Source organism: Amblyraja radiata, chromosome 26, assembly GCF_010909765.2.
Source record: "Amblyraja radiata isolate CabotCenter1 chromosome 26, sAmbRad1.1.pri, whole genome shotgun sequence".
In the NCBI taxonomy this organism is placed as follows: Eukaryota; Metazoa; Chordata; class Chondrichthyes; order Rajiformes; family Rajidae; genus Amblyraja; species Amblyraja radiata.
The window spans coordinates 7,998,173-8,011,297 of record NC_045981.1 but is presented as its reverse complement, the minus strand read 5'-3'; the positions used below and the strand labels follow the sequence as shown (position 1 = coordinate 8,011,297).

The 13,125-nt window shown below is 40.9% G+C and overlaps 1 protein-coding gene across 6 annotated transcripts in view; it reads left to right on the top strand.

Moving 5' to 3' along the window:
• The window catches only part of cep112 (centrosomal protein 112), a 320,895-nt gene that overhangs the window by 125,083 nt on the left and 182,687 nt on the right, over positions 1-13,125 (top strand). For all 6 annotated transcript variants that reach the window (XM_033044129.1, XM_033044127.1, XM_033044128.1 and 3 more), the window contains 2 exons: positions 2,507-2,650; positions 12,383-12,537. In XM_033044129.1, coding sequence (XP_032900020.1) covers positions 2,507-2,650; positions 12,383-12,537 — 299 coding nt within the window. The remainder of the gene's footprint in view (positions 1-2,506; positions 2,651-12,382; positions 12,538-13,125) is intronic.

The window sequence follows — 13,125 nt, the reverse complement described above, 5'->3', positions numbered from 1 at the left end:
TGAATTTCTCCCAGTCCTCCGGTATGCTGCTTTTTCTGGCTAATTTGTACGCATCATCCTTCGCTTTGATACTATCCCTGATTTCCCTTGTTATCCACGGATGCACTACCTTCCCTGATTTATTCTTTTGCCAAACTGGGATGAACAATTTTTGTAGTTCATCCATGCAGTCTTTAAATGTCTTCCATTGCATATCCACCGTCAACCCTTTTAGAATTAATTGCCAGTCAATCTTGGCCAATTCACGTCTCATACCCTCAAAGTTACCTTTCTTTAAGTTCAGAACCATTGTTTCTGAATTAACAATGTCACTCTCCATCCTAATGAAGAACTCAACCATATTATGGTCACTCTTGCCCAAGGGGGCACGTACAACAAGACTGCTAACTAACCCTTCCTCATTACTCAATACCCAGTCTAAAATAGCCTGCTCTCTCGTTGGTTCCTCTACATGTTGATTTAGATAACTATCCCGCATACATTCCAAAAAATCCTCTTCCTCAGCACCCCTGCCAATTTGATTCACCCAATCTATATGTAGATTGAAGTCACCCATTATAACGGTTTTGCCTTTGTCGCACGCATTTCTAATTTCCTGTTTGATACCATCTCCAACTTCACTACTACTGTTAGGTGGCCTGTACACAACACCCACCAGCGTTTTCTGCCCCTTAGTGTTTCGCAGCTCTACCCATACCGATTCCACATCCTGCAAACTAATGTCCTTCCTTTCCATTGCGTTAATCTCCTCTCTAATCAGCAACGCTACCCCACCTCCTTTTCCTTTCTCTCTATCCCTCCTGAATATTGAATATCCCTGGATGTTCAGCTCCCAGCCTTGGTCACCCTGGAGCCATGTCTCCGTGATCCCAACTATATCATAGTCATTAATAGCTATCTGCACATTCAACTCATCCACCTTATTACGAATGCTCCTTGCATTGAGACACAAAGCCTTCAGGCTTGTTTTTACAACACTCTTACCCCTTATACAATTTTGTTGAAAAGTGGCCCTTTTTGATTTTTGCCCTGGATTTTCCGGCCTGCCACTTTTACTTTTCACCTTGCTACCTATTGCTTCTACCCTCATTTTACACCCCTCTGTCTCTACGCTCACACATTTAAGAAACCCTTTCCCTTTAACTCCATCCTCCACTAGCCCATTCGACACCCCACCCCCCTTATTCAGTTTAAAACCACCCGTGTAGCAGTGGCAAACCTGCCTGCCAGAATGCTGGTCCCACACCTGGAGTGTGGTTAGTGGATGGATGAGAGGCAAGGGACATTGATGGTGTGAAAAGCAAGTAACAAGTTGGAGGTCATGGTCATTTTTAACCACATTTGGTTTTACGGTGTTTAGGATATCTGGTGAGTTCATATTTGATATATCTAAACATTAAGAGAAATGTTAACTGTGCTTTATCTAATCATGTCTATAAAACTACTTCATCCCACCGGATTATTTGGGGTATCCTGTGATGAAAATTTTAAGTCGTAGGTGTTGAGACTGTAAGACCTCAATTGATGGGTACGTGGCACTTGGCTGAGGATAGAATATGGTCGACAGGCTATTGAATAACCTAATATTGAGTGGGGGAGAGTATGTCATTAAAAAAAAAGAGATATTATATTTCTTTACCTACTGTGACTTGTCTCATCATTTTCATGTTTGCTGAGACTCATTGCCCTAAATGTGGACAGATTACCTTGCAAACATTTTCCCTTGTGATCCAAAACATTTTGGAAGAATTTCCAGAATTTCTACCCATCAACTAGAAGAAGAAGGAAAATGTATTACTACACGCATCACATGGGTCTTTCTAAACCTTACTTACATACACTTACACAGCTTCCTTCAGGTTTGGAACAATGTAATACTTGTGAAGGAGGCATTATAATATTTAAAATGTTGTTTGCATTGAAATTGCTGATGGAGATGCTAGTGCAACATTGATAACTCAGGGAAGATATTCATGGGGTGCAGGTGAACTTGGACATTCACCTGCACCTGCCACTGGGATTAAAACACTCATCACTTGTAACATAATCACTTTATTATGTTGTTGGCATGTCTTTGACATGTTGAGATCTCTCTGGAACTCTCTGCCACAGAAGGTAGTTGAGGCCAGTTCATTGGCTATATTTAAGAGGGAGTTAGATGTGACCCTTGTGGCTAAAGGGATCAGGGGGTATGGAGAGAAGGCAGGTACAGGATACTGAGTTGGATGATCAGCCATGATCATATTGAATGGCGGTGCAGGCTCGAAGGGCCGAATGGCCTACTCCTGCACCTATTTTCTATGTTTCTATGTCTGTGTGGTCACGTCTGTCCTCGGGTGATTAAAGGTTAGTTTATCTGTCAAATGTTGTTGGGGACCTTGACAAAACAAAAGCTCCTTGGATTTGCTGCTGAATATAACGCCAGATTCACCTAATGTCCACTTCCAGAGACTAACCGTCCAGGGAACAAATGTAAAAAAATATATCTTTCATTATTTAAATGTAGTTACACAACGTTGTGGCAGAACTGGAGCAAGAGAAATTTCAGCTGCAGAAGAAACACACAGAGAATATTCAGGAATTGCTCAATGATACCAATGCACGACTCAATAAAATGGAGATAGAATATGCTGCTCAGACAAAAGCCACTGTAAGTATCCTGTGTTTTGTACTTTGACTGAATTATTAACTTTTCATTAATCAAAGTGCTGCATATGTGTATATACAGAGTATATATATTTTGTGTATATATATATATACACTATATAGTCACAACTTGCTACTTTATAAAGTTTCCAAACGTCTTGGTTGAACATATCAACATTACAAAGCTCATTGATATTTGACATTGGCACTGCGGTAAAATGAGTAAATGCTGTTCTTTCTTGTACAATGTGACGTTATAAATCCCAGGTTTGGGATTACAATCTGACCACGTCAGTCATAGAGAGATAGAAAACGATACCCGTTGCCCGAGGAGTATGGGTACTCTCAAAACATTTGGTTGAGAAGCTTTCTTCCAGCTTTCTCAACCCTGCTACAATCTGTCTGAAGAAGGGTCCTGACCCAAAACATTGCCCATCCATGTTCTCCAGAGATACTGCCTGACCTGATACTGTTTGATAATGGTAGGCCAAGGGGCCTGTTTCTGCGTCGTGGGTCTATGATCTTGTTTAACTCCCTACTTCTTCATTGATCAGTGAATATGCACTCCAGGGTCCCACTATTCCCTTATACTTACCATGTATTCCTGTGTCTTGCTTGGCCTCCTTAAATCCATTACCTCACATTTGTTTGGATATGTTCCATTACAATTTTTCTGTTCACCTGACAAGTTGAATTACAGTACATCTTTCTGTAGAGTACAGCTTTTTTTCTCATTATCATTGAATCATCAGTTGTATCTTCCACTAATTTCTTAATCATTGGTCCTGTGATTGTCCGGTGGGCGGCGCGACTCACATCGCAGCAGCCTCTGCAGTCCGTCTGTCTTTTTGTTATTTTTTGTCCCGTTTTAATGTAGTTTTTATTTATTTTTTGATGGGGTATGTGTGTGTGTGTGTGTGGGGGGGGAACTTTTAAAATCTTTCCCCTGCACGGAAAACCCGACCTTTTCCCTGTCGGGTCTCCGTTGTCGTTGGGGCTGCAACGTGGAGCGGCCTCCAGCAAGAGCGACCTGGGGCTCCAGTCGCGGAGCTGCGGACTTACTCACCATAGTGGAGCTGGCCGGGTTCGGAGCGGGTGGAGCGGTGGTGGCGAGCTGCTGCGACCCGACCCCGGGGATTCGGAGGCTCCAACCGCAGGTCTGGTGGACGGTGACACCGGGAGCCCGCGGGTCCCTGCTGGGAGACCGCTTTTCGGGGCTTCCGCAACGATGACTTCTCCCGCCCGAGTCGCGGGGTCGAAGAGTACCTGGAGTGGGGCCTTACATGATCGCCCGGCGCGGCTTCAACGGCTGCGGGACTTTGCTAGCGCCCGCCGGGGGCTCCAACAACAAGACCTGGAGCGCGGCCTTGCATCGCCCGGCACGGCGTTAATGGCCGCGGGACAATTGCAATCGCCCGCCGGGGGCTTTGACTCTGACATCGGTAGGGGAATGGGGAGTGCAGGGGAGAGATAAGTTTTTTTGCCTTCCATCACAGCGAGGAGGAGATGCGCTGTGATGGATGTCTGTGTAAATTGTGCTGTGTCTTGGGTCTTTTTTTTCTTGTGTGTATGACTGTAGAAACAACATTTCATTTGAGCCTCTATGAGGTTCAAGTGACAAATAAATTGTATTGTGTATTGTGTACATTCAAATGTAAATTATTGATAACAAAGGGAACTACAAATGAGCACGGCAAAGCTCAATTGCAAACAGACTTCCAGTCATTGGAATACCTGTCAATTACTGCCATTTTGACTGTTTCATACCACTCAGCCAGTGTGTTTTTTAATCCAACATACTACTTTTCCTCTGATTCTTTGTGCTTTTCTCTTTCAACCAGTTTGCCATGTGGGACTTAATCATAGATGTTGCTAACATCCAGGTAGATGAGATAAAATTTGCTCTCAAATCTTTGTTACCTTCACAAAAACTCTATTCAAGTCAGATAGCAATTTCCTTCACAAATCCATGCCAACAATACTGCGCCCTTGTATTTAACATGATTTACAATTTTGTAAGAAAAATTTAAGAACAATTCCAGTTAAATGTACCTCCCAAATAGACAAGAGGAAGATGTGGCCATATTTCTCTATTCCTCAAGTAATGGTAATATCATAACCATGGGATGCTCTGACCTATAGATGTAGCAAATATGTAGACACAAGGAAATGCAGATGCTGCTTTACAAAAAAAGACACGCAGTGCTGGAGTAACTCAGCGGATCAGGCATAACCTCTAGAGAACATGGATAGGTGACGTTCTCCAGAGATGCTGCCTGACCCGCTGAGCTATGTGGCAAAGAGCACTGGGAGAAACCTTTTCTGTCAATATGTAATGGAATCATTAATGTAGAAATAGGGAGGCGTGAAGAATAGAATAACTGGGTCAGTAAAGGTGCTTTGGAGGGAGAAGTTTATATAGAAATGAATGTAGGAAGAGGGAAGATCTTGATTTTTGCTGAGGAATTTGACAACAGCTTGTATGAAGAAAACATCTGTGGTTTTATTGCCAACAATAAAGACTGATCAGTAAGAGAGGGTAAATACATGACTGGATCAATATCCAGTCATTCAAGTACATCCTAAATTGGGAATATTGGGAGGGAAGTGGAAGTTTAAATTTACACAGATATATAATTCACATATTTGTTAAAGCTTTGCATATATTTATTAGGTTTTTGGAATCTGCTGTAAAACAGTAATACTTTGCCTTTCTGATGCACCGTTGCATAACTATTACATTTCCACTGTTCACCTCTGCATATTTTACAACTGAAGTCTAGTGCCCCTGACACAGAACATTTTTGTAACTCATAAAAGTGTAGTGTTTAAATGAAATCTTTCCTCAGCTGACATGATGACTTTATGATGAAATCACTGCAGTCACTTGCTTTGTAAAACAATTTTTGCCCTTTCATAAATCAATTAAGGCGCACTGTGTGATCACTTTTGTTAGATCTGGCACGGAGCAGTAAAACTGTATAATTTATATGTAGTTTAAATTATTTTGTTGGTTTGAATGATCAAATCATGACTTTTGATTTCTTTTTACTGGACATTTTGAAAAGTTGAAGTTGATTAGACCAGAGACTGGTAAATGGAAACTTTGTGGCATCATTTGAAGAGCATAGCACTGGAGAAAAATTAGCATGCAGCACTTGTCATATCTTACTTAAAATAAGCAATGGATTAAACATTTCCTGTCAGCAGGCCTGAATTCAGGAGCCATCAAAAGCAGACAGATTCCACTGCGATGCTTAGGATTTAATAATTAAACACTGCCGAGTTCAACAAATGCTTTAAGATGAAAGAGCATGCAGTCACTGAAAATTAGATTATTTGTCCGTCCTGACGTCCCATCGTGAAAGAGTATCTAAGTTGTCAATGTGTGAATAGAATGGAATTAAAAGAAAGCTGAATTTTACTTCTGAACAAGTGTGAAATTCTCCTAATGGACTGAGATTGTTTGCTGCACCTCTGTGTCGCTGGAGCCTGTAACAGATGATCCTGCACTTGCTCTGAGAGATTATTACATAAAACATACAACATTTGTTTGCTGTTATTTGAACAGAACTATTATGTCGTGCAACACTGCTTAAGATAGTGGACAAAGGAATGGGATAAAACACTTGGAAGAATATTGAACAAACAAACTTAGATATTATCGCTGTATTTTCAGGTGCACTTTCCCTGCCACTGTAGCCAGTTTCCCTGCCATTGTAGCCAAAACTTCATTTTGAACGTGAAATAATGAAATAATCCTGTAACTCCTTTCTGATGATAGGCAGTTATAGTGGCCTTCACTTTAAACACGTGGTTGCTTTGCTGTAAACTCCGTACTTTAATGTATTATTAACAATGGCCATAATAGTGAAGTAGATGACCATTGGAATACATTCAGTCTGTTGTGATACAAAGCTGGGTGGTAGTGGGGGTCATGAAGAAGATGCAGCAAGGCTTCAGTTAGAAAAATGATGGAATCTATTAATACCATCAGAACCTAAGCCTGCTCCAACATTCATCAAGATCATGGCTGATATATCTCAGTGTCATTTCCCAGCACTGCCAAAATCCCTTGCTTCCCTTAATCTCCAGAAATCTTACAATCTCTGTAGTGAATGAACACAACGGAGCCTCAGCGGCCATCTGGAATAGCAAGTTACAATGATTTTCTGCCCTCTGATGAAGAAATGTTTCCTCCTCAGGCCAAAAAAAACACTTATTTTTTAACTGTCCCTTGGTCCTAGACACAATCAGGGAAAGCATCCTCTCTGAATCTAGACTGATATACCTTTTCAAATGTTTTGTTGAAATCTCTTTTCATTCTTCTAAACTCTATCTCTCCTCATACAGCAAATCCATATTCCCTGGAACCAGTCTAGTAAATCTTCCCTGCATTCCCTTGATTTATAGCTACATCCTTCCTTAAGTAAGGAAACCAAAACTGAAAACAGAGCAGTCTCACCAGTCAGGTACAATTGCACTAAGATTTCCTTATTCCTGTTTTCAAACACTCATAATAGAGATTATCCTACGATTTGTTCTTCTAATAGTCAGCGGCCTGTATACAAGTACAGAGATACAAAGAACTGGAGATGTGGGGGGGTGAGGGAAGAAAACTGGAGGAGAGAAGGGGTAAGACAAAGTCTGGATACAGGTGAGGGGAGTTTTTTAATTGGCAATGCATCCCTTCACTTGTATCCACCTATCACTTGCCATGCTTTGTCTTGCCTCACCTCTCTTCCAGTTTTCTCCCCCCACGACAATCTAAAAGATTCCCTCTCATCCTTCTAAATTCCAGTGAATATAAGCCCAGTCGATCCGTTCTTTCATCATACGTCAGTCCCGCCATCCTGGGAATTGACTTGGTGATCCTACGCTGCACTCGCTCAATAGCAATAATGTCCTTCCTCAAATTAGGAGACCAAAATTGCACACAATACTCCAGGTGCGGTCTCACCAGAGCCCTGTACAACTGCAGTAGGACCTCCTTGTTCCTAAACTCAAATCCTCTCGCAATGAAGGCTAACATGCCATTGGCTTTCTTCATTGCCTGCTGTACCTGCATGCTTACTTTCAGTGACTGATGTACAAGCACACCCAGGTCTCGTTGCACCTTCCATTCTCCTAATGTGACACCATTCAGAAAATAATCTGCCTTCTCCTTGCCACCAAAATGGATAACCTCACATTTATCCACATTATACTGCATCTGCCTTGCTTCTGTCATGATCCGGTCACTGCTTTCCAAATGCGCTGCTATAACATCTTTAATAATCGACTCAGGCATCTATCCCACTACCGATGTAAGGCTAACTGGTCTATAATTCGCTGTTTTCCCTCTCCCTCCTTTCTTAAAAAGTGGAGTTACATTGGCTACCCTCCAGTCCACAGGAACTAATCCATAGTCAAGAGAATATTGGAAAATGATCACCAATGCATCCACGATTTCTAGTGCCACCTCCTTGAGTACTCTGGGATGCAGACCATCTGGCCCTGGGGATTCATCTGCTTTCCAACAGCTTATCTAACACACTTTTCTGACTAATGTGGATTCCCTTCAGTTCCTTCCTCCCACTAGATCCTAGGTCCCCTAGTATTTCCGGGAGATTGTTTGTGTCTTCCTTAGTGAAGACAGAACCAAAGTACTCATTTAATTATTCTGCCATTTCCTTATTTCCCATTATAAATTCACTTGTCTCTGACTACATTCGGCTTCACTAATCTTTTCCTTTTTACATACAAATAGAAACTTTTACAGTCGTTTTTTATATTTCCCGCAAGCTTTCTTTCATGCTCTTTTATCCCCCTCTTAATTAACCCCTTTGTCCTCCTCTGTTGAGTTCTAAATTTCTCCCAGTCCTCTGGTTTGCCGCTTCTTCTGATCAATTTATATACCTCTTCCTTGGCTTTAACACTATCCTCGACTTCCCTCATTAGCCACGGTTGAGCCGCCTTCCCAGTTTTTTTTTTTGCCAGACATGGATGAGCAATTTCTGGAGTTCATCCATGTGGTCTTTAAATCTTTGCCATTGCATCTCCATTGTCAACCCTTTAAGTATAATTTGCCAGTCTATCCAAGCCAATTCCAGTCAGATAGCTTCAAAGTCTTCTTTATTCATGTTCAGGACCCTAGTCTCGGAATTAACCGGGTCACCCTCCATCCTAATGCAGAATTCCACCATATTATGGTCATTGTTGCCCAAAGGGGCCTTGCACAATAAGATTGCTAACTAATCCTTCCTCATTGCACAATACCCAGTCTAGGATGGCCTGCCCTCTAGTCGGTTCCTCTACATATTGGTTTAAAAACCCATCCAGTTCCACTGTACTTGCGCTTAACATCACCAATCCCTGTTGTGAACAAATTTATGTAGTATGTCGGAGTTCTGAATTTAAAAATATCGTGGGAGCTCGATTGTATACACGGGTGCCCATACGTTTTGGGTGGGGGGGGGGGGGGGGGTTGCTGACAGATTAGTTATTGGGATGATACTTTGCTGGTGGAGTGTCTAGAACCAAAATAAGGGGTTATGTGTACAGGACACAGATGAGAGGAATTTTCTTTACCCAGAGGGAAGTGAATCTTTGGAATTCTTTACCTAATTACTGAGTATATTTAAACCAAACAGAGATCAATGTTTGAACATTAAGGGCATTGAATAAATGGCATTCTTTCATAATATTCAATGGCAGAACAGAACAAGAGACTTCTACTATTAACATGTTCAATATATTTAGATTTAGAGTTCATCTAGTTAATCAGATTAACATGCCATTAGATTGATAAATCATGTAAACAAAGAGATGTACTATGACAACTGCATTGGTTTAACGTTTCTACAATGATTATTAAAGTGAAGTAAAATTAAAAATGGTGCTTTGTGAAGTAGTGGAATGCCATCAGCTGATTTGGACTTTCAGTCATTAACTTGACGTATCATCAAACAAATAGCTCATGTGCAGGGCTCGCCGCCAGCATTTAAACCTGTAGCTCACTCTCCTCCCTAAGTCAAACAATTATAGGTTCAAATCCCATTCCAGAGATTCAAACATAAAATCCCTTGTTCATTCCCTTCCCTTGCAAACAACTTCCTGCTCACTTGCACACACTGCCTTTCCATTGTTTGTTCTCTTGTATTGGAAGGAAAACCCTGATTCAAGGTCAAAGCCAGTTAGCCATTGGAGTGTTCCGATCAGAGCTCTTGGACAAGATGTGTCAAATATGTATGAACACCAGGATGTAAATGGATACAATATGGATAGTGGGTGACAGGAAATGTTTATGGATAGTGGACAAACGTAGGTACTCATCAAATAATAAATATTCAAGCTCTCCCAACATTTATAAAAACAGGAAAACGCCTCATTAACATTTGGAATCAATACGCTTTATTGCTTAAAGAAAAGACAAAAAGTAACTAATCAGGTCAGGCGGCATCTGTGGAGAACATTGAAACGTCAGCAATCCTTATTCTTCACGGATGCTGCCTGACCTCCAACCCTTTAAAAAATTTTGATTGGTTTAAACCCTTACTAACTATACCAGGCCATGACATGAATTGGTCCAAGTAGCTTTAGTTTAGTTTAGAGATACAGCCTAGAAATAGGCCCTTCGGCCCACTGAGTCCACACTGACCAGCGATCCCCGCACAAGTCAAAGTCAATTTTATTCGTCACATGCACCCGAAGGTGCAGTGAAATGTATTTGAACTCTACCGCTGCACCACCGTAGCTTTAATGCGCTCGAGTTAAGGAACAAAACTATCAGCGAACATTTGGCCACTGGGTGATGATGCGCTGGCAGGGGCTGCTGCCTACTAGGATGGCATCCTTTGCCCAGGGCCTGGCGATACACTCAGTTCCAACCGGGGTGTGTGTCAGGACCCATTCCTGGGGACTTCGATCTCTTCCCACCGCCATATCCAAAACCCAGGATGCAATTAGCACACATCAGAGGATGAATTTCTATCTACAAATATTGCAAACAACCGCAAGATATGATCGAAACTGTTGTCTGAACAAGTGTTCTGTACACAAATGCACTTTCTATGAAAAATAGAAAGCCAGAATAGATTGAAAAGCAGGATTTAAGTTCCATATTATGGATTGGACCAGCATGTTTGTGGGTAAGTCAGTTCTAAACTGCTCTCCTAATTTTTGACAAGCAGGTAAGGTTAACTTGCCATGGAAGTTTCCAACCTGTAAATCTGTCATTCAGATTGTTGTAGTGTTAGATGAGGGAATTAACAATTGCATAATCACCTCTACCTCATGTAATATAATAAAATTATCAATAAAGTTGAAATTGGGTTCATGCTATTTCCTTGATATCATGTTCTTTCTTATTTCTTTCATTGATACACTGATTTTACTTATTCGATAGAGAGTAATTACTGCACCTGGAACAAAATAATATTGGTTTATGTTTCACCAAACAATACCTATTTGTAGATTTCAGCAGAAGAAATTATTTATGAAACTTGCTTATTACTCAATTGAAGTACATTTTGATTCATGAAAAAATTATTTGATATATAACGTTTATGCATCTAAAATCACTTTTGATTATGTATTCTGTATCATTGCAATGGTTTCAAATTTGTGACCTTTGAGTGCATGTAGTTTCTGTTCTGATTTTTTATCATTAATGTGCAGAAGAGCATTCCATTCACATTCAACACTGATAGTATTTGTAGTTGAAATTTCGGATTAATGTGCTTTATGATCAAATGGTAGAGATGGAGAATAATTGATGCTCAGAGTTCCTCGTGCCAGCAGACTGGTTCTTTCATTTAAACAGGTTGTAACATAATTATCAAATTATGAAAGTTGAACTGGTTCCTGAAGTGTACACACTCACTAAAGCTCACAAGTAGCAATGACTAAATTCTTAAACCTTTGTACATAAATAAGGCGTGGAAAGTAGTTCAGACTGGAACTCACCTAGAAAACCCTCGTGGAAACTGGATGAAAAAGATTTGACATGTCGAAGAGGATTCTCCTAAACCTCTACAGGTGCACGGTAGAGAGCATTCTGACTGGTTGTATCGTGGCCTGGTTCGGCAACTTGAACGTCCAGGAGCGGAAAAGATTACAAAAAGTTGTGACCACGGCCCAGTCCATCACCGGCTTTGACTTCCCCACTGTCAAACGGATCTATCATTGTCGCTGCCTCAAAAAGGCAACCAAAATCACCAAGGAACCAAACCACCCAGGCCACACACTCATTTCACCATTGCCATCAGGAAGAAGGTACAGGAGCCTGAAAACTGTAACGTCCAGGTTCAGGAACAGCTTCCTCTCTACTGCCATCAGGCTATTAAACACAACAATGAATAAGCTCTGAGATCTGAACTGCAAAAGACTATATTATTATTATTACACTATATTTGTTATTTATTGAACTTTTGTTTTCTCTTCCCCCGTTATGTACTATGTTTACATATTCACATATTCTTGTCTTCAAATAAAAATATAATTTCTGGTGGTATCAATGTATTAGCTATTATATATAGATTCTCAATGAGCTACCACGTAAAAATGTGCTTTCAAATCATCCGACATTCCAAGTAAGAATTTCATTGTTCTGTTTCGGGACATATGATAATAAAACATTTTTGACTCTTGATGGAAACAGAAGCCCCTTGTTTATAGGTGTCTACTTCAAATATGTAGCCCAGAGAAGGAAATGTCACAGGTAGAGTATTTTCTTACTATTTCCTTCCATTTGCAGAATTATACGGTGAAAGAACTGGAGACCCGTGTCCAGCTGCTCACTGTGGAAGCTGAGAATAGCACTTTAGTGCGACAGAAGCTGACTCAAGAAAAGGGAGAACTGGAACAACGTTGCCAGATGAATTGCCGGGAATTGCAGGAGATAAAATTAAGGTACATATTGCCCAGAAAATAGTGTGATGTGCCTTCACACACTCTCACTGGAACATAAAGAAAGAACAAAATGCTGGAGGAACTCAACGGGTCGGGCAGTATCTCTTGAGAGAATGTTCGTACGACATTTTGGGTCAGGACCCTTCTTCAGACTGATGGCAAATGGGTTTTGGTCAGACCTTGGGAAGAGTGGTGTTCAAGTGAGGAGGACAAGGATGAGCAAAGTCTTATGGAGAATATTCTTGGTAAACCTGACCCTCCAGTTATGATGGAAAAGGCACTTAACCTGTGGAGCTGATAACTCCTGCCTCCCATTCCCAGGTATTCTGACTCCTGCACAATCTGTGCAGCAGCAATACATTTAAAATTCAAATCCTATTGTTAATTAGAAGCCCACCTATGCTTGCCAGACACTAAAGTGCCCCAACATCCATCAATGTGAAAGTGCCATATTTATCGTATTTTGCTCTTAACCCCCTTGGCAGCTGAGTTAATATCTAGACCATTAAATTAGAATTGTCCTCAAGTGACTCTGGTAAATTCTGACAAATATGGAGTTTTTCCACCCTATTTTTTATCTCAGAAATA